General features: G+C 41.7%; 1 protein-coding gene across 1 annotated transcript; it reads left to right on the forward strand.

The window, feature by feature from the left end:
* The first annotated feature begins 2,052 nt into the window (after positions 1 to 2,052).
* On the forward strand, positions 2,053 to 20,811 carry erbb3a (erb-b2 receptor tyrosine kinase 3a). The gene is made up of 29 exons (XM_010754787.3): positions 2,053 to 2,407; positions 9,319 to 9,476; positions 9,839 to 10,025; positions 10,381 to 10,506; positions 10,602 to 10,667; positions 11,114 to 11,232; positions 11,497 to 11,638; positions 11,755 to 11,868; positions 12,102 to 12,219; positions 12,346 to 12,419; positions 12,519 to 12,609; positions 12,767 to 12,784; positions 13,978 to 14,192; positions 14,276 to 14,408; positions 14,577 to 14,670; positions 14,788 to 14,942; positions 15,026 to 15,079; positions 15,169 to 15,310; positions 15,395 to 15,514; positions 15,607 to 15,705; positions 16,138 to 16,323; positions 16,427 to 16,582; positions 16,692 to 16,767; positions 16,868 to 17,014; positions 17,159 to 17,256; positions 17,370 to 17,561; positions 17,657 to 17,725; positions 17,806 to 18,067; positions 19,606 to 20,811. The coding sequence occupies exons 1-29, from the start codon at positions 2,332 to 2,334 to the stop codon at positions 20,412 to 20,414; spliced, it is 4,296 nt and encodes a 1,431-aa protein (XP_010753089.2). The 5' UTR covers positions 2,053 to 2,331; the 3' UTR covers positions 20,415 to 20,811.
* The last annotated feature ends 1,667 nt before the right edge of the window (positions 20,812 to 22,478 follow it).

A 22,478-nucleotide genomic window follows, 5' to 3' on the forward strand; every position in this document is an offset into this window, starting at 1 on the left:
TCTATTTTTCATTTCAATTTTACCACAAAGTCTACTACATTTGGGTCAATAGACTTTCATGATGTGCAGTAGTTCAGTGGGGGATGATCATCACATGCAAGAAACACTTTTATTACAACAACAGATTCCTGTTCCAGTGTGTTTGTGTGTGTGTGTGTGTGTGTGCGTGTGTGTGTGTGTGTGTGTGTGCCAGCAGCACCACATGTGATGTCCTTGAACCTCTTCTCTTCCTCCGGCCTCAGGTTGTTTTCTGAGTGGCCAAAAAGGAAAGCAATATTTTTGAGAGTCATTTCCTGGTAGTGGTGAAATATTAACCGTTTGTTTTTTAACACCCCCACTTACATTTCAAATCAAACAGAGAGAAAGAAAAGTCTGACTTTCTGGTGTGACTGCAGACGTTTTCCTGTCCTTTATATATATATATATATAGTGTGTGTGTGGCAGATAGACTGGAGCGGCAGGCAGAGCCAGTTTCTACAGAGCAGTTCAGCTGGATCACCCACTCTTTACAGGCAGGCGACGTTTGAGTGGAGCCAAACAGACAAACTAAGACAAGAGATAAGATTTTCTAACCTCATTAGATATCAGTCTGAGTCCTGCTGTGCAGTTTGACCCCACACAGCAAGAAACTGTTAAATCACACTTATGTGTCAGACGCTGTTGTGCACAAATCAGTCCTAAGTACAACAATAAAATCATGCAACGGCAGAATGATGCTGCAATAAAGTCTTAGCATTTCCCAGTATAAAGGAGTGGACGGGGTCAAAGCACAGATGTTAAGACAACAGAAATGTTCCAGAGGATCAGGTGTGACGGAGTGACGCATACAGAGAAGACGGAAGAAAAACTTCTGACGTGTTTTTTTTTTTTTTTGTGGACAATACTGCGGGAGTTGTAAAAATGCTCCATTATTTGTTAAAGAGGCACGTTTTCAGGTTATGAGGGGGACAGAGGAAGTAACTCAACAGTTCTGACTGTAATCGTAAAGCTATTTAAACATTAAGAAACCACAAAGGAGAGAAAACATTTTCACTCTGGCTGATTTATTAAAGGACATACTGAAAAACTAAGACTTCATTTTAGGTCCTTTAAGGCTAAAAGGAACTTAAAGAAACTGTGGCTGAAGTGTGCCAAGCATCAGAAATAAACTTTAATGATTGAAGAATGAAGCATGTCCTACTCTTTATTTTAATTTTCACAGCCACATAAATTCCAGTGTTCATTAAATTTTATAAGAAAAACACCAAATGAGGCAGAAGGTTTCACTTCTGTGCAGCTTTACACACACTCCTGTGCACATCCAGCCTAAAAAAAACCAGTGCAGTGTTTGAGAACAACAGGTTGCACATTGTAGATTATCTCTCACTCATATAGTGCCTCCTTCAGATTATCCTCATGCTCTCGGAGTCCTCGGTGCCATGTAATTACAACGTCTGAGGTTGGATTGTGACTGAGGGCCTTTTGTTGCACGTCATCCGCCTTCGTCTTCATGTTCTCCACCTGTCTTAATCTTTCAAAATAAGCACAAAAATGCTGCATCTCTCTGATTGAAGGTTTCTGGACTCGCTGACAACAATCGTTGTGAAAGCTTTGTTGCATAACTGGACACAATGACTGCTGCCTGTTTAGTGAATTGCAGCCAATTTGCCAAATTGGTAGCTGTCTACCAATTAACCTGAGACACACACAAACTTTGGCACCACCGTGCCATTTGGAACACACTTACATTTATTTATTTAATGCTTTCATTATTATACCCTTGTTTTGAAAATCTTTATCTGAACTAACCTACTTTACATCCCAAAGTCACAGAGTCATATCAGGGTGAACATCTTCACTCCATCCATATTTCTCATGGCACTGGCGCATCTTAATGCGTCTTTCAAGGTGTTTTCAAGTTTCCCATCTAACTACGAGCTCTTGTGTAGTCGTGTGGCCGCAGGCAAGTCCCTCCCAGATAAATCAGTGCCAGAGAAACAGACGCTCCGGTCGCTGATTGGCTGCGCGCTGCGTGCCAATCACTGAGCCGTAGTGATTCCTCTCACACGGACTTGTAACGCAGAAAGCTGCTGTTGAATGTCACACAGAGTAAACACCAACAGGTTTTTTTAATGAAAGGGCGGATTTAATTCTTCATTTTAAGTCCCAAAAAAAGGCGAAGGAGACGATAAAGAAAGCGCCGGACAATCTGGATTAACACAACTACTGCTTCTAAATGGACTCTCGGATCTTCGACGAGAAAAGGACTTTTTTTAAATTTAATTAAAATGATCATTGTGTTTGTTTAAGACGTCGCCAGCGTGGGAATTTAAGTGAGGATTGAACGCCAAGATGAGGAAGGTGCAGCAGGTGCTGTGCGTCCTGCTGCTGTGTGCTCTCCGACTCTGCAGCGCGCAGACAGAAGGAGGTGGGCTCAGACACACACACACACACACACACACACACACACACACACACACACACACACACACACACACACACACACACATACATTAACACACACATAAACTTTTCAGTCAGGTTTTTATACTCATATAATCCTGAACATCCATCGACCTTTGCGGGTGACACATGCCTCCCACACCTGGATTAGAGCTGCTTACTACACTCACTGCTCTGATGTAGGAAAACACCTGTCCTACCTCCTCACTAACCTCAGACACCAGAACCTGTTCCACACACGTTAAACTTGTTTGCAGTGAGTCACCTGCACCTCTCCCACGACTCTGTGCCTATGTGTGTGTGTGTGTGTGTGTGTGTGTGTGCTTTACCATGTTTGTCTCAATTGTTTCAAGGTTTTTTGCGACAGAGCAGCCCAACCTTTCACCTCCTGTTGACTGACAACCACAGGCAATACAATAGAGAACCTTTTCACCTCTGATGTGTTTGAATCTCAGTTTTCTCAGTACAGTCAGCATTTAAATTTATTAATGGAAAGGCTAAGTACTAATACAACAATGTAAAAATACTCAAAAGTCATGTTTTAAGTAGTAAAAGTACACGTATTCACACAAAAGTCATGTTTTAAGTAGTAAAAGTACACGTATTCACAACAAAATGTACTTATGTGTGAGTATCAGTGCTCTTATAGGATTATCATTAATATGTTAACATAAAAGCAGTATTTTAATGTCACACCCAGCTGAAGTAAAGCATATTTTTAACTGCTTTGTACTGTTCAGTAGAAAATTCACATCACATTTTAGAAACTGATCATGTTTTGTAAGAAAATCTTAATTAATAAAGTAACTAGGGTCCCAACTAGTGATTCTCCAGATTAATAGAATACTCTCTAGGTCAATAAAATATTAGAAAACTGTAAAAAATGTTACATGTTCCCAGAGCCCAAGCTGATATATTAAAGTTTATTAAAGTGTTTTGACATCAAAATTCAAAGATATTTTGTTTACTTTCACACACGCACAGCTGATGGGCTGGAACTTGGTAATGTTTTGTATTTTGGCCTGAAAAATGCTGAACAGATTATCACTGATTTATATTCAGTTGATAGATTAATCAATTATTGTTGTTATTATTGTTCTCTAGCTACGACTCAAATTTTAAAAAAAAGTGCATCATGAAATATGGTGAAGCAGAAGTAAAAAGAAGAATAACATGGAAATCAGTGTACAGTACTCGAGTAAATGTACTCAGCTGCTGAGCGCAGTGGATGTGTTTGCGGCAGAGTGAGGTGTCGTGATTTGAATAACCCTCTGTGAACTTTGACCTCGTGGTTTTGTTGCCGTCACCCAGCGGCAGGTGAACGAAGAGTTGCTCTGAGTTAAACCCCAACACAACACGATACGAACATGAGATCATCGATCTTCGGGCAGCTGATGCTCAGGTGACAGAGCCTCTCTGACAAAGCACAACACATGTACTGAACCACATTAACTCAGGTGCGCACATAATGTTTCATCAGAGGCGCGTTCTTTATTCCGAAGAGACGAGCAGTCATGCAAACCTCGGGAATAAAACATTTGTTTTTTTAGAGTTACTTCTACTGGTCAGGTCCTTAGAAAGACTTAAACTAAAAGGCCCTTTGCAGGAAATTCAAAAGTATGAAGCAACATTTTCACTCATAGGTCCTCGTCTGTTGAAAAGGATTTTGTCGTGTAGTCATCGGGCAGTTACAAAAGAGGTTGTTGTTGATGCAGAAAGGTGTGCAGCAACCTATAACATGGGGTGAACTGGCCACTCATAACAGAATAACTGATGGTAATATAGTTTTATTATGTGCTCAGGGTGTTTTTATGTTAACTTTAAGGGCAAATGTCATATTTCACATTTGATTACGAAGATTTGTATATGTTAACACTGTGGATAAACACCGCAGGTATTGACTGTTTATACAGGAAGGACAGGTGTGTATGCGATGTATCAGCGTGTGCTCAGCTTGTACTGCAAGTGCAACATTTCATTTCACGTACTACACGAAAACAACAACAGGCTGTGCCAACTCAAATCACTCCTGTATTCTTACAGGTGTGACTTCCAAATAACCAAATGCATCAACAAGCAAATATGCTGTCACTCCTGTTGAAGCTACGATGTGAAGTAACTCTACTACACATCAGCCTAAAGTTTGAGGAAGCAGTCCTGCACAGAAAAAACAATACAAAACAATCTGTTCTGTTCATTTGTACACAACCTCTGGCTGTGAACCCATGAATGCGCCATGAAACGAAATAGTTCATGCGCTCAGGTGTCTTTGTGTTTACGTGCGCGTGCGTGTCCGCGCACTCTCTTTCCAGGTATGCAGTAATCTCTGTCCATCCTGTGCCAAGTTTCTGTTTACCTCAGTCATCGTCTCAACCGCTTTATTGAACTTGTTTATCTCCTCCTCCCTCTTTTCTTTCCTTTTTCTCCCTCTCTTCTTTTTCGAGTATTGAAACCCGGGTAACAGACGAATGAAAAATAACAGCTGAACCTGATCCGTGTTGTGTGTTTTTCGTCATGTGTTAGGTTACACTTTAGTGCCCCGGACAATGACACCATTTTGCTCTGAGTTAATGTGCAGTATATGACAGGATAAGGAGACATACTGCGGTGTTTGTAAAAAAAAAAAGAGTGACACAGAGAGTAAAGTGTCAGCGCAGACACATCTTGATGTGCACACACACTCTCTTTCAAAATAGGGCCATTGTGTGCATGTGTGTGTTGACTCTAAACCCTCCACCCCATTCCATCTTTCTCCATCATCCATCTGCCAACACTGAAAGTCCTCCTTTGACACAGAAACCCACTCAGCCTGTTGAGGTTTCAGCTCCCACAGCTTCAGCTTATGCATAGTCTGTATGGCCGACATACCATTCTGTCACATACTGTGCTGCATGTGCACACACCGGTTTTCCCGCCTGTAGTGTGGGCTGCACTATACGCGTACTGTACATACTCTAGCATATGGAAGCTTCTCCAACGTACGCGCACAGATGTTTCACGACTATTTCCCGACAGCCAATTCAAACAACGTAGAGTCAACAACTCAAGATAGCATTGAGCTGCTCGCAGGGCTTATCTAAGGTGGGGTAGATAAAGAGTGTCCCCCTTGAGTAGCTCATAAACTGACATCATTTCAGACGAATGACTTTTGATGAGCAAAAATCTATGAACGCAAATTGGTTAAGACTTACTCATAGTGACTCACTGTGATAACCCTGACATGGTGCAATATATAGGCATGGATGCTTAAGAAAGCACGTCATGGGTGGTTGATTATAGATTACAGATACAGCAAGGCCCGACTTTTAGCCTCTGCAAGAGTCAAGCTCAAAGACACTGGATCCCACACATCTCTTAATGCAACATAGATTCCTTTGTCATATCGACCATCCGCCCATTATCTGTAGCCGCTTATCCTTTGCAAGGTCACTGACTTAGAGTCACCAATTAACCTGTTAGCCTGCACGTCTTTGGACTGCAGGGAGAACATGCAAACTCAGAAAACTAAAAAGTTGCAAAGCCACCGGTGCTGGCAGTTAAATTTGAATGATATATTAAAGGAATAGTTGGACCTTATTGATCAGCAGCAGTAACTTTATTAATGAGCTTCAGAGATCTTTTCTCAACTTAGCAACTTAGTGCCCAAAATGTTCTTTTAAAGTCCATGTGAAGTCAAAATAAATTTGTGTTCTTGAGTTTGTCAGACTCAAGAACAAAGTGTTATTAACCACCCAGCCAAATTTGAAGGATCAAAAATAACAAGTCTATGAAATTAGGTGTCAAAATCAGGTAAAAATGAGCAGTATTCTTAGCAGGAATATGCAAATTTCATGTTAATGATCGCCGCGTGACATCACGCAGTCTCGTTTTAGGACCGCCCACAAAGTCCTGGACTGAAAACTGGTGAAAAACAGTTTGAACCTCTAACTCCACATTTCAGAACTACATCGTTTAAAGTCTTTTCACGTGTTTTCAGCAACTATCTTCCAACATATTTATTGTGTTTTGAAAGAAAACATGTGAAAACTAGGACTAAACCCAGTCAGACAACAACACGACAATCATAAAATCAAGGACTAAACCCAGTCAGACAACAACACGACAATCATAAAATCAACAAATTCTCGGTGGTAGCGAAAGAAAAATGGTTTATTTAAAAACACACCTTGCAGCCAGGCACGTAACACATGGGTAATGCCAATGCAGAGTAACACATAGAGTCAATTAGTACAACAGGATGATGAGGGGATCTAGATGATCATATATATCTGGTAACTAGAGCTTGCTCTAATTCTTTGAGGTTTGGCAGAGTGAGAGAGGACAGATGCAGAGACACCTGATGTAATTCTCAGGTTTACCAGTGAAGTGTTTATGTTTACAGCTGTGTGAGAGTGTGACAAAAAACACAGGGATAGGGAAGGAGAGACACAAAACACACACCTTGCAGCCAGGCATTTAACGCACTGAATTGCCTTTACACAGATTTTAAGAGTTGATTCAACTTATTTAAAAAGAGCTATACTTGTGTTTGTATCTGGCTAAAATCAGCAGACGTTTGGCATTTCATGAACGCACCGTTAGACCCTGTCTGCAAAGTAAATATTCAGGTCTGTTCAATGCCTCCAGCACATTCTTCCTGGTAAATCACATCCAGTTTTCCCAATGTGTCCAGGTTTTAAGATATTAAATCCCCACTCTAATAACACCGAATATAAGATGTATTTGTGTTGCTCAACAAAATTGATTAATGACATTTGAAGAAATCAAAAGGCAAGGTTTTCCCAGAAACTCCAGGTTATTCTTGATCATCCAGATGTCACTGACGACATTATTTCTGGAAAGAAAGCCACGAGTAGCATAAACAAAATTCCTTCAACCTCTGTCACATTGTTGGACTTTCCGAACCAGATGATTTATGTATCATAAATCTGCCCGGATAAAATCTAAATCTATCGACATGCTACCATGCAGGGGGTGGAGGGGGTGGAGATATGTGTAAACTGGACTTTAATATGGTGCAGAGCCAGTTTCTTGTGAACTCAGTGTTCTCAGAAACACAATAAAGTGATTCTTATCAGGACTTCATGGACCTAGGACGCACACACCTCATGCCGTGTCTGTGAGCTTAATAATCATTAGCCTTTTTATGTGCTTGTTGATCCTGTTGTTCTTCTACCGGACTCTATTTTGACTCCGATGGCAGCAGGTGGAATGTGTTTGTGAGTGTGCCAGAGCGTACTTCATGCGTGCGGCCTGCCATGTAAGCGTGGTTTCAATACACCATCTTTAGATCGTAGTAAAAAACAATCAGAGTCGACCGGTTCAGGAAACAGTAGCAGTGTCCTGAAATACATCTACAGTCATAGTGAAGTTTACTATCCAGGCTAAAGGTGACTTTATTCAAACAAAACATTTGAGATTAATGTGTTGCTGTAACACCCTCCGCTCCTCGAGGAAGGCTCTTGTCCACAAGATCTTGGAGGCCTGTTGCAGTGATCAGCTCTCATGCGGCATTAGTGAGGTCGGGGGCTGATGTTGGGCGATAAACTTCACAATTCATCCCAAAAATGCTGGATGAGTTTGACGTCAGAGCTCTGCACAGGCCAGTCAAAGCTCTTCAAGCAGAAAACCATTTCTTCTTTCCGCCTTATTTAAAATATCATGACAAAAATAAATAAATCACCCCAGACCAAAAGCATGTGCACACCTGTGTGTCTGTTTGCATTGATTTTTAAATTCTCTGTCCTCTCTGTGCGTCCCTTTCTTCCATTTTCTCTCTGCTGCGTCTCTCCTGTGTGACATTTGAATAGCAAAGCAGCCTTCGAGTGACGCTGAATGGCTGAACTCCCACAGACCCGTAAACAAGGCCTTGTATGTTTGTCTCAGCCCTGTACACAATCCTCAGCTTGTTTCACACTGTTACAGTACATTCATTGATACTGAGTGATCAGAACACAGGGGCTTGTAGTAAGCGGCATAAAGCGCTCTTTAAACTGTGTCCCCTCATAAAACGATTTGATAGAATATACATAATTTTATTTGTATTGCGATGTCACAGCGAGAACATCAGTGCCTGTTTTTGACTTTTGTAGTCCTACACCTCTATACTAGATAACTGTAAATGAAAGAACGTTCATTAAAGGATTAAGCCTGTGTTATTTTATATTTCTAATAGAAAGACCAGTTAGTCTGTCTCTCGACTTCCCCGACTGTTTGTAGTTTTGAGCCCCAAGGCCATTGCTTTGTATCGAGGACTAAATCTCACAGATATAAAGTCATGACATCACGTCTGGACTAGCCTCTGTTCCTCCAGCATCGAAATGACTCAATGAAACTTCTCATTCGGCATTTTCTTTGATCCGTGTTTCAGAAAATAATGAATGGTTTATTTTACATATTCCCAGGCAAGTCAGCCAAACTTTCTAATTCCTAACAAAGTTGAACATTGATTACTTTGTGAGCGAAGAAAAAATCCACCAAGCGCTCTCTTCCAGTGTCATATTTCCAACTTTTCTATTTGTAGTCTGTAAATCTGCCATCGCAGTTTCAGTGTTCAGTCCTCTCTGTTCTGCTGTTATCACAGAGATCCTCATCCAAACTCTGAACATGCTGTTAAGGAAGGCCCTGGTTGAAGTCATTTCTGGCTTTGGGAGCAGACCCTAGAAGTTTTGGGTTCACTGGTTTTATCCTAAAAGAGCTTGGGCACTATAGTTTTTATCAAACATTACTCAAACAGGAGTAAAGAGTCTATATGTTGGGGACTATTTTCAACTGTGGATGAATGCAGATTTTGTGATCTAGTATTAGTACTGTTTATGGTGTGACTTACTGATGTAATAATTTTCATTAACAAGAGTTCATTCTTCACTTTTCCAGTGGTCGTTTGCTTCGGTACCCAGAATTTTTTCAGCATGACGGGAAATTCAGAGATCCAGTACAACCGGATTAAGGAGATATACAGCGGCTGTGAGATTGTGATGGGTAACCTTGAGATCACCATGATGGACCACACCAGAGACTTCTCTTTCCTGCAGGTAAAGATCTGAAACGAATGAAAGCATGTGTGTACGGTAGAAAGCAGATTACCGGTGCTGCTTTCACAGAACTACAGTAAATGTGTCACTGAGAAGAACTGCGTGGTAACTAGTCCAGACAAGGATCGAAGACAGGTTGTTTGTCACTGCCTGTAGTGGATGATGTCTCTGTCTCAAATATGCAATGAGCTCATTTGTGTCGCCCCCTCTAAGTCCTTTTCCAAATCAATCACTGCATTACAGTCATGATGACTAACAACAAGAGCAAAAAAACACACCTCTGCTGCCAGGTTATTATTAATCACGATGGCTAACACAAGCAGAAACTCTAATTTATCTGATTTCCCTTTTTAACTCTGCAGTCTATCAGGGAGGTCACGGGCTACATCCTGTTCGCCGTCAACGGATTCAGTCAGATTCCCCTGCACCACCTACGCATCATCAGGGGCACCACACTGTACGAGAACAAGTACGCCTTGGCTGTGATGATCAACTACGTGAAGGACGGGCAGCATGGCCTTCAAGAATTGGGCTTGACACACCTTACAGGTACACACAGGAAGTCGCTCAGTGTGTTTAAGTGTGGGAGGCTGCAGTGGAGCAGATAAGAAAGTCGGGGTTGGACGGTGACACTTACTGTTGGAGCTCCCACACCCACACACAGACACACCTTCAAGCAGTGTGTGTAGGCTGTGATGTGAAGTACCTGGAATCTCTCCTCAACCGCTCAACTGCCAGTGTAACATGAGCCACGGCGAATTATACTGTATGTGCTGTAGTAAACTGAAAATGGCTTGAGATTGATAGGATGAGTCATGGGCCTGCTCAGGCTTGTTTTTTATTTTTTTTCTTCTAATTGTCTCTCGCCATTTAAATGCTTGTATGTTTGTTTGCCCGCCCACAGAAATACTGGAGGGAGGAGTCATGATCATCCAGAATAAGTACCTGAGCTACGCCCCGCAGGTGAACTGGCTGGATATAGTGAAGGATGCATCGGCTCATATTCTAATCGAGGACAATGGGCCGGAAAGTGAGTGGAAAAAGATGACGATCACACACATGAACATCACATACTTTCATATTTCTATAAAACATGCATGTACTGATGATGAAATCGTATTTTAGAGCCGTGCCATGAAGCGTGCGGAGACAAACCATGCTGGGGTCCAGGAAACGACACGTGCCAGATCTGTGAGTGACATCAGCCTCCCTTTATTTCCACATGCATTAACACAGTTGCACTTAGTTGTTGCCAAATGGGTTTGTGTGTCCTGGGGGTGCCTAAAAGATGAGTCAGTGGTGCAACAAGATTTCCAATTTTTTTTGTACATTCACAATAACGTTTCCTTGAAAAGATCACACTCCCTAACATTAAATAATCAATTGTCACGCTTTCTGGAAGGTTTCCAGGAAGATCAGGCTACATCTCAACCCTCAACACAAAACAATATTTTAATCATAATTACTACACATCGCACATCATTGTTTTTTGATTTGTTATCTTGACGTGTCATTTAAAATAAATTCTTAAAACAGGTAGTTTTTAGCTAGAATAGTTGCACGTGTATGTGTGATCCATGTGCTGACATGGAGGTTTAAATGCTAACAAATGAACATGCTGTCTCTCTTCCTCTCAGTGACAAAGACTGTGTGCGCTCCTCAGTGTAACGGGCGATGCTTTGGTCTAAGCCCGAGCGAGTGTTGCCACATTGAGTGTGCTGGAGGCTGCACCGGACCTTTGGATACAGACTGCTTTGTGAGTTCACCTTTTGTGTTGTATCATAGTAGGTGTAAATAATAAAATTAATGATGGACGATGAATTCTTTTTGATATTGTGCCACACTATCACACTGTCTTGGCTTACTAAGGGAGACTTGAATACAAACAGAGCCATTGTTAATGTTTTTTAGTAACGCCTGTGCTTGTCTCACCATGATCAATCAAACTGTCAGAGACACACACAAAAAAAATCTGTCAACTATGAGCTGTGTTGTTGACTTGCTTTATTATGTTGTACAGGCTTGCAGAAACTTCAACAACTCGGGCCCCTGTGTGCCTCTTTGTCCCCGGGCTCTCATCTACAACAAGCATAAATTCAAACTGGAGGCCAACCCCAATGCAAAGTACCAGTATGGCTCCATCTGTGTAGCCCAGTGCCCCAGTGAGTCCCACCACACACACATGCGGTTTTAAATTAATACACATCATTCAAACCTTCTCTGAGTTTATTGTTGTTTAAGTCACTAATTTGTTTCTCTCTTCTTCTTTTTTTTACAGCAAACTTTCTGGTGGATGGCAGCTCGTGTGTGAGCAACTGCCCGTCTGATAAAACGGAGGTGGAGAAAAAGGGAGTGAAGAGATGTGAACCCTGTATAGGCCTCTGTCCAAAGGGTATTTTTAAAAAAATTCAACAGCACTGGTTTAGGAAACATCTTTTATTTAAACAAAATTAGTACATAGTGTAGTACAAGAAAAAGTTTTGCATACGTACAGAGATACTATTTTAAAGTATCAGCTATACATGTGTTGTGTTATTGTGTAGCCAGCAAATATATAGCTGTGCAAAGTAACTAATGCCGTCTTGGCTTTCTTCCTCCTCCTCCTCTTCTTCATCTTCCTCGCAGCTTGTCACGGCACAGGAAGTATAAACAGACAAACCGTCGACGCTTTCAACATTGACAGTTTCATAAACTGCACCACGATCCAGGGCAGTCTGCACTTCCTGGTGACCGGGATCAAAGGGTAAACTTATGATATTTGTATTTGAGCTTTTTTTTTGCTACATTTAGTCTGTCGTTTTTTTTTTCACGTTTCATGGATGATTTTTTGCAACAGGCCTTTATTTTTTCCTCTTTTCTCTCTTCAAAGTGATCCTTACAACGGCGTACCGCCCCTCGATCCAGAGAAACTGAAAATCTTCAACACGGTGACGGAGATCACAGGTGAGTGTGTGTGTCTGTGTGTTTTTGTTTTTGGAAATGTCACGTCACAGTGTTTGCAGTGTGGTTGCAGCCTCTGAAACACGATGTCTCTAATTTCAGATAGCCTCAGTATCCAGTCATGGCCTAAAAACATGTCTGACCTGTCAGTCTTCTCCAACCTGCAAACTATTCAAGGCAGAACGCTTTACACGTGAGCAATTGTTGTTTGTTCTACCATTGTTTTTGTATCTTGAGGTGACTCAGGTCACGTCACGATCATGTTGTTGTATCTTTTGGTGCATAGCAGACTGATTGTTAATCTTGTATTTCTTTCTTCCCTTTGTTACACTTCTTTTTACCACATGTAGAGGAGTGAGCTCTAGAAGGTACAGTAAATATTACCTGCCCGTATTTGCCTTTTCATGAACAACATCCCATTTAAAATCATTTTCTTGGCTTACATATCATTATTCTATACTACAGGGCATATTTGGGCCTGGGAATTGGTGATTGAGTTGGTGTTGGGGCGTAACTCTTCAATAAGTTCAATGTTTTTTGGCTGCAAAATTGGGAATCCAAGAGTCTGGTTGTATTTTATGAAAGCAAAAAAAAAAGCCATAAGAATTCCAATCTTTATGCAACCTTAATTCCCTAATTGCAAAATTTAAGTATCACTGACCTACCCGTGTAAGTCTGCAGAGTTTAAAAAAAACAAACAGTTTACATGAATTTATGCGGTTTGCATTCCTTTTTGAAATTTCCAGTAGCTACAAGTTGTGTAATTTCAAAGACATGGGTGTTAGAGGTGTTTGTTATTGTCCTTTAACGTTCACAAATTCAAACAAGAAATAAAAAATAAAATAAATTCAAACTTAAACAATGATAATGACAATAATCCTTTGATAATGAAACCTGATTTGTCTAATCACTTTATGTCATCGATTGATCCTGAAAACTCGTCCACCTGAATCAAAACATCAATATTTTATATTTTCATTTTTTGCATTAAACAAATACTTAATTACATAATAGTAATTAAAACCTCATAAATTCAGAGGAATAGCTTTTCAAAGTAAGATATAAATTAGTAAGCTCTTACATCACATAGTTACATCACAGTATTATAACTATTCATTTCTTTTTCTTATTTTTTTATTGGGGTTTTCAGAGTTTACCATACAAACAATATGTTGACATGTTTGACATGCAGATATCAATGACACAGACATACACAAAGAGAAGAAGGTTTTAAAAAACGTATAGCTTGCCAATTTATCAAGAAAGCCATCAATTAATGTGGGGTCACCGGCTGATTCTGTAGAATATAATTTGGAATAAAACTGTTTGAATTCGTCATTCATTTCTTGTTGATTTACCGTTAACAGTCCAGAGCTTGTACAAATCTCTGTAATTAATCTAGAAGCTGCCGATTCCCTGATTTGGTGTGCCAGGACTTTGCCTGCCTTGTCACCATGTTCATAGAATCAGTCTTTCCCTGCACAGATCGGGTGAGGGATTGTATTTGGGATTTTATGTTGACAACTGTTCCTACACATCTGTTCACTGTCTGTTATTTCAGGGGTTACGCTCTCATGGTGATGAAGAGCTCCTCTTTGACCTCCCTGGGGTTACGCTCGCTACGGAAAATAAACGATGGCGGCGTCTACATCACGGGAAACAAGAAGCTCTGCTATCATGACACCGTCAACTGGACACGTATCTTAACCAGCAGCTCCCGTCAGCGACGTCAGAAACCCATTGACGTCAAGGAGAACAGACCAAAAAATCAATGCAGTGAGTGAATGAATGGATCATTTGTAAACCAGCTCTCTTGTCAATGTTGATCAATGTTGATCACTGATTTTTGTCATCTGTAGTTAGTGAAGGTCATGTGTGCGACCCCCTGTGCTCCTCTGATGGCTGCTGGGGCCCAGGGCCAAACCAGTGTGTGTCCTGTAAGAAATACAGCAGAGGAGGAACTTGCGTGCCAGACTGCATGTTCTTAACCGGGTGAGTCTTCATTAAACAACCAATAACATGAATAATAAAATTCACAGTGTTTGCCTTAATGTGAGTAATGTTTGCTGTGTGGCATAGTCGCTCCACATCTTTTCAATCTTATCTGCAGTCTGTTCAAAGATTTCGAAAGTGAAAAAACTTTTTTTTCACTGAATGCAGGGCGAGGCGGGAGTTTGCTACTCGGTCAGGGGAGTGTATGCCATGCCACCCTGAGTGTAAGGTTCAGGAGGGGAAGGAGACCTGCACAGGCTCAGTAAGATGTCCTCTATTCTTTGGGTGTGCTGCTGCCACCTAATGGCATTACAGTATATATATATAACTCTACCCCATATTGTCACTGACTTTGAATCATTACTGTCTTTCTTTTAAGGGAGCTGATCAGTGTGTAGTATGTGCCAGCATGCAGGACGGTCCACATTGTGTCTCCTCGTGTCCTGAGGGCGTGATGGGAGGGGAGGAAGTCATCTTTAAATACCCCAACAAGGAAGGACGCTGTGAAACGTGCCACGTCAACTGTACCCAGGGGTAAGCGATAACAAGAGCTCTGTATATTTGTGTGTATGTTTGTGTTTATTTCAAACTCACCTCTGCCTGTGTTTTGTGTATAGGTGCTTCGGTCCAGGAATTGGAGACTGTGTTGGGTCATCCCGTTACATTTCTGGGTAAGTTGCTCTGCCGTGTTTCAAATAGTTTGATTCAGTATCAAGTGCAGACAATGTGACATCCTCTCGTCCTCTTCTTTTGTCTTTAGACAAGCGACCACGGCCATCGTACTGGGAGTGATTGCCATCCTCTTCGCTTTATTCTCTGTTTTCGTGTTGACCATTCTGTACCGCAGAGGTCTTGCCATCCGTCGCAAGCGAGCCATGAGGAGATACATGGAGAGCGGAGAGGTTAGTCAGAGTCTGAAGAGATGCTGTTTTGATGCTTCAGTTAAGTTTGTTTTGATTTATACTTTATTCTTTATGTGTGTGCAGAGCTTTGAGCCTCTGGATCCAGGAGAGAAAGGGGCTAAAGTCCATGCTCGGATCCTGAAGCCCACAGAGCTGCGTAAAATCAAGCTGCTGGGTAACGGAGTGTTTGGATCAGTCCATAAGGTATTGGTGATTGTCTATTCAATCCTCCTCTTGCATATTTAATTTGATTCATTTACCAAATGATACATTGGTAACTATTTCTTACCACACAGGGCATTTGGATTCCTGAGGGCGATACAGTGAAGCTTCCTGTGGCCATAAAGGTGATCCATGATCGCTCTGGACGGCAGACCTTCAATGAGCTGACAGATGTAAGAAAACATGACTTTCTCTCACTGATGGTGGGCTTGGAAGGTTTGTGGCTTCTTTGCAAAGTCAGTTTAGATTTACAGAAGTTGCAACCCAAAGTAACATCTCAAATCACTCCTGCAGCAGAAGTAGTATATATACGATTATATAGGAGCATATGAGGATCATTTTTTTGTAATATACCGAACACATATAGACATATATTATATTACAGGAGCTTGAGTTTGAAGTTTAAAAGGTGCGTATGGATATTTTTAATCTTGCCCTTTACTCATGGGTCCATTGTAACTGCTGTAAATCCAAGCTGATGGGCAACCAGCTTCAACCAACCAAGTCAACTGTCTACCAGAAGTGAATATTTGATACACAGCCAACAACTTAAATCGCTTACCTGAATAAATCCTTACTGATTGAACCTGAATTTTCCCCTGCAGCACATGATGATGATGGGGAGTTTGGACCACATAAATGTTGTCAGGATTTTGGGTGTCTGTCCTGGAGACAGCCTGCAGCTCGTCACCCAGCTCAGCAGTCAGGGCTCCCTGCTGGAGCACGTCAAGAACTGCAAGAACAATCTCAGTCCGCAGAGGCTGCTGAACTGGTGTGTTCAAATCGCAAAGGTAAAAGGACCAACTTTGTTCATATGTAGGCTATTTTTTTGTCAACCTTCGCCCATGGTTTGGTCTACTCGCACTTAAAATCACTGTTGTCCTTTCCCATCAGGGTATGTATTACCTGGAGGAAAACAGGGTTGTCCACAGGAACCTGGCCGCCAGAAATGTTCTCCTGAAGAATAACTACACCGCCCAGATCTCAGACTACGGCATTGCAGACCTGCTTTACCCTGATGACAAGAAGTACTTTTACAATGAGGTCAAGGTCAGTATCCTGGCAGGAAAGACACAATAGACAAATGGCTTTGACATGGATTTATTGCTCACACTCTGATACAATAGTGACATTTCCTTTTTTTTTTTTACATGTTTAGGCACCGATCAAATGGATGGCCTTAGAGAGCATCTTGTTTCGCAGGTACACACATCAGAGCGACGTCTGGAGTTATGGTGAGTTTTAAACCATCTTACAAGTCCCACTTTGGAGCTGTTGATGTTTCATTTGTACCGGATCGTGTTGTGTTTACTAAAATCTCTCCCCTTCATTTAGGAGTGACAGTATGGGAGATGATGTCGTACGGGGCAGAGCCATACACTACGATGCGTCCGATGGAAGTTCCTGATCTGCTGGAAAAGGGCGAGCGACTGTCTCAGCCTCAGATTTGCACCATTGATGTCTATATGGTCATGGTCAAGTGTGAGTGCCTGTCTTATATCTGTCTTTATGCCCCGACTTTAGCTCTACCACCAACATGAGGTCCCCTTTGACAATGAAATGTCTGATTTTCGACAACTCCATAAAGCTGAGTGACGAACTTTGGCTCTTGTTTTTAATCTGCAGGTTGGATGATTGATGAGAATGTCCGCCCAACATTCAAAGAGCTGGCAAATGAATTCACCAGAATGGCCAGAGACCCCCCTCGCTACCTGGTGATCAAAGTAAGATGTGAAGCACAATGCTGTGTGTTTATCAGTAGAAACACACCAAACTTTCTGTTTATTGTAGAGTAAAATAGAACAAGACAATATGCTAATCTGTGTTTCACCACCAGGAGGAGTGCAGCCAACAGGACGCAGCCCCAGATGAACCCGTCCAGCGGAGTGTAGACCTGGATGAGCTGGATGATGTAGACATGGACATTGTAGACCAAGAGATGGGGGTGGTAGACATCTTAACTCCAGCTCCTCACTATCTGTCTCAGTCCAGAAGCCTCAGTCGCCTGTCAAGGATGGACGCCCACAGAGTAAGAGACACCATTTCCTGTGACTTTCCAAGACTTTTCATGTCACCTCCTGGATCTAAATCTCACTTCTGTTTTTTTTTTACTTCACTGTAAAGGGTGTTCTTGCTCCATCAAACGGGGCTGGTTACCTGCCTATGACCCCGGGTGTTGACAACCCAGTACAGGTAACTAAAGTGTCAACATCATCCAAATGCACGTTCCTACTCTTGTCATATTACTAACACAGGTCTGTTGTCTTGTTTAGGCCATATGGCAGTCACGCTCTCGACTAAACTCAGCCCGCACTGTGTCTGAGAGCTCGGAGGGCTGCGGTATAACCGTGGAGCTGGAGATGAGTGAGGACTTTTCTATGGGAGGGAGCCCGAAAAGGCGGCGTCATCGCGAGGACAGCGCTTACATGTCGCAGAGGGACAGTTTGTCTGGCGGGCCACCAGAGACTCCATCACCACAGATGGAGGAAGAAGACCAGAATGGATATGTGCTTCCTGGAGACAGTCCAGAGAGAGGTGACTCATTTGTTGTCCATTTATGTAGCTCTAACAATCTTTCCTGGGAAATAGATGTTCAGTTCTGCTGAGTCACAGCCACCATTTCATGAAATGAATACCAATCTGGCAGACTATTTTCTATCCAACGCCTACATAACACATTATACTGAGGCCGATCTCATCAGATATGATCTTTTAATTGTGTGCCATGTCACATTTATTTGTAAAAGGTGGTCTGCTTGTTTAAGGGACTATGGAAAACCACACAATGTGGTTTTATCCTTGGATCCTTCCCTTGTGCAGTGAATTCTCAGAGTCTTATGAGTCTGCAAGACATGACTAGTCCTGGCCCAGATATTTGGCACATTCATACTGTGTTTTTTGTAGAAATTAGATATAACACACTTATTAATGAGCTTTGGAGGTTCCAGAACATTGAGTTTGTTATCTTTGGAGAGACTCGGAGACTGTTTCCAGTGTTTTTTGCTGAGCTAAGCTGGGCTGCTGGCAGTAGCTTCACATGTATCAGACAGTCATGAGAGTGATAGTAAATAATTCCATAAAAGTAAAATTTCCAGCTCTTAATATATTTTCTGTATAACGAGAAAAAAAAAGTGTAAAAACATATCAAAGTGTGTTGGCAAAAAGCAACCTCAAGAAAAAAAAAGTGATATACAGCTATAACACCATTGGATTACATCTTCAGGTACTTCAAATCTCACTTTATCCATTTTTCTGTCAAAGCTTGAACCCAAACACACGACTCGGGAGACAAAGTGTGAAATAAACAAAATCTTTTATTATGAAAGTACAACAGAAAGTCCAAACTGTTCCACAAAGGGCCGGTGTGGCTGCAGGTTTTCCTTCCAACCAAACAGCAGCACATCAGACTTGACTCATTTACCCAACTGATCTCAGTCTTCAGAGAGTTGATTGGTCAAACTGTGTGCTCTTGGTTGGGACAAAAACCTGCAGCCACACCAGCCCTTTGTGGAACAGTTTGGAGACCCCTGTTTTAGATGTTTCCTCCTCCTCCACACCTCATACAAATGATCAGCCGGTCATCAAGCTCTGCAGTGGCCTAAAAACGAGTCACTCATCAGGTGTGTTGGAGCAGGAAACATCTAAAACATGCAGGGCAGTGTTCCCCAAGGACTAAGGTTGAAACACACTGATCTGAAGAACAAAAACAAAACAAAAAACACACTCATGAGAGGGAAAACTCTATAAAGTCCAAAGACAAGACACGAGCAAGGATCAAAAGTAGAAAGGAACTTGACTATGGCGAGGAGCTGGTACAAGGGACAAGGCGAACTGGCAACAGACAAAGGGAGACGCAGACAATATATACACATGGTAATATAGGACAGGTGGAAACAATCAGGGCGGGGGGGACAATCAGACAGGTGAGAAACACCTGACACCTCAGACGGGGGAAGGGGCAAGTTATCTGAAACGAGAGGGAGGGGGGGATTTCAAAATAAAACAGGAAACCACAAGACAACTTAAACATAACCAGCCTTCTTAGTCATGACATTTTTCTTTATTTTTTTCAGATACCTTACTTTCCACATCTCGAGCCGTTACTGGCAGGATACGCAAGTCTCATTCGTCTGGCCTGTTGGACGATCCAGACGATGAAGAATACGAATACATGAACAAACAGACGTGCGTAACACCTGTCTCGCCCAGACACAGCAGCCACTGGCTGAGGCCGAACAACAAGAAGCGCACCTCCTCTGTATCGTCACATACGACGGCGTGCTCAGCTGACACCGCGCTGTCTGTGGAGGTCAGGGGAGGTCACACGAGAAGCAATCACAACTCTGATGCAGAGCAGCAGGGATCTAATGAAGTCGAATATGAATACATGGACATCAGGGGGAGTGAAAAAGATGAAAGCCCTCCAGCACATGATCCTCCTCCTCCTCCGCCAGCAAGGATGGCCAGAGAGGTGCAGGATGAAGAGGAGGAGGAGGAGGAGGAGGAGGAAGAAGAGGAGGACGAATATGTGGAGGACAGCAACTATCATTACACAAACAGACAGCCAAAGCTGCGACAAGCTCTTCAAGACAGGAAGGAGCTGAAGATACAAGGAAGGGACGAAGGCGAGGCGTATGAGTACGAGGACATGGACTGCTTTGCGACCGTGGGACCCGGCGATGCAGTGGTGTACCAGAACTTGCGGAGGGAAGCAGAGGGAGCAGTAGGGGGCACAGAGGCTCAGCGATCTGGGTTTGAACCCTACGTCAAAGTGCGAGCTGGAGTCGGGGTTGGGGAACCTGGAGCCGGTGACAGATCTTTTGACAATCCAGACTACTGGCACAGCAGGATGTTCCTGAAGCCCAAAGCAGTGCCTACATGAAGAACATTTTAAATCTCAAGACACTTCCCTCTGAGACATATTCATGAAGGACTCGAAACAGGAATTACAACCAAAAGCCATGTTTGAACGTGTAATAATGTAGCCTAATGACACAATTTCAAAAACCCAACATGTGACTGTGTGACTTTTTCACAGCTTCTACAGGCTGACATCACGTCTTGTATTTAGGCCTGTGATTTGGGGCATTTATATTATCACTGACTGTTGGAAACACTAACAGAAACAAGCTATATATTTTCCTGTTTACATTTTGAAACGAACAAAGATTGTGTTTAAGAACAAATGTATTTGTTTTTTTGATTTTGGATGTTTTCAGACCTCTCTTTAAATGATGATATATGAAATACATTTTCTACTCAATAAAAAATATTTTGAAGCACCGAGTTTTTATTTGAACATATTGCTATAACATGATCATACAATGAAAAGCTCAAACTCTCCGGCTCTGACTGCTGCCATGGTAGTCCAAACTGTTGATTGCTAATTGATAAATCGGCAAAGATGTGGATCCTCGTTGGACCTGAGGCGGGCTGAATAACACCTGGCTGCTCAAACAAGCCATGTGTAACAGCACACGTCAGTCAAAGCAGTCATAGTGTTAATTACACATAACTTTAAACCTTAGTATAATAGTCATTGTGCGTCACTTCTTCAGCCACTGAGGTTGCTGCTTATTTAAAAATGGAGCTATTTAACTAACTAATCATCATCAAGATTATTGAAATTATTTTATGGTAGGGAAGGTGCACAGCGGTATTTGAAAAGTTTAACAAATAGAGGAAAAAATTTTAAACAGAGGGGAAATAACCTTATAACATTATTCCTCTTACGCAGCTTACAGAGTTCACCATGCAGTTAGAGACAGTTGGAGTCTTAATATATTTTTAAAGGTCCAGTGTGTGGGATTCATTTAGTGGCACGTAGCAATGGAGTTACAGATTGCAACCAAATGAATACTCTCCCACATCTCACACTCTCCTTCTAAGCATGTAGGAAAAACTCATATATCATAGCCAGGGGCGCTGCCAGGAATTTTGGGTCCCCTCTGTGCAGCTGTTGTCACCACATCTCTAGGACCTAACTATCCCATCTAAAGCTTTACATAACTCTAATCAAAGGCTTGCAACTGTTTTGCTTCTTGTAGTTCAATACTAGTACTAGCACAATATTTACTAGTGGTGATTTGTACATGCATGCAAGTCTGCATACAATATGCAGTGCAGTTCACTATTTGATGCAAGATTAAAAGCGGGCGGAGACTGAGTTCTGTATTTAACTGCTACACTATTCAGCCCTTCTAAACAATGTAAACTGTAATGTGACCCCACAGGAGGGCTGAATAGTGAAGCAGTTAAATACAGAACTCATCACGGCCAGTGTTGTTATGGTAACCATGACGCCCACTGCAAAGTGACTAAGCAGTCGGATAAATTATCACTAGAGGACTAATAAAACACAATTTGCTTTCAGTCGACATAGATTGAGAAAATAAAACGCACATTTATCACTAGAAATGTCCTCAAACAATGCCAGATATATCTTGAAATGTCACTGAGGAAAGAGATGCGTGTGTGTGAATTTTTACAAATGCGAAATCATATATTTACAAATACCCAATATATTTACAAATATACACGTGTATTTGTATACTTACATAGTAACGGTTGCTAGGATGTGTGATTGGACAATGGCTGTTTTGGGGCGGGGCTCCTAAATCTTACACACTGGACCTTTAAACTCACATGAAAATCAAGTTAAATAAGGGGCAAGTTGTATGTTGCATATTCTGATTTTTATAGCCTTTCATTAATGGGAATGGAATTCATTACTGAGCTACATTCTTTAAATTGTGTAGGGAATGCCTTCTGTGTGAGAAAGTCTTCATAATTAAGTTAAATTGGTCATCAGGGTTAAACACTTTTTATTTTTTATTTTATTTTTTTATTAGAACTTTGTTTCACAAACAAAGGAACACAGATCATATACAAAACATTACAAAAACATTCATGTATATTCTACGCCAGGGGGGAGAAAGAGTTTACA

The sequence above is a fragment of the Larimichthys crocea genome, chromosome VI (assembly GCF_000972845.2).
Source record: "Larimichthys crocea isolate SSNF chromosome VI, L_crocea_2.0, whole genome shotgun sequence".
NCBI classification, from domain to species: domain Eukaryota; kingdom Metazoa; phylum Chordata; class Actinopteri; family Sciaenidae; genus Larimichthys; species Larimichthys crocea.

Excerpts from the sequence above, each read along its gene's own strand:
- erbb3a (XM_010754787.3), top strand. The coding sequence starts at position 2,332 with ATGAGGAAGGTGCAGCAGGTGCTGTGCGTCCTGCTGCTGTGTGCTCTC. Across the intron at positions 12,220-12,345 it reads CTGGTGACCGGGATCAAAGG|TGATCCTTACAACGGCGTAC; the intron begins GTAAACTTATGA and ends CTCTCTTCAAAG. Across the intron at positions 17,015-17,158 it reads CTATATGGTCATGGTCAAGT|GTTGGATGATTGATGAGAAT; the intron begins GTGAGTGCCTGT and ends TTTAATCTGCAG.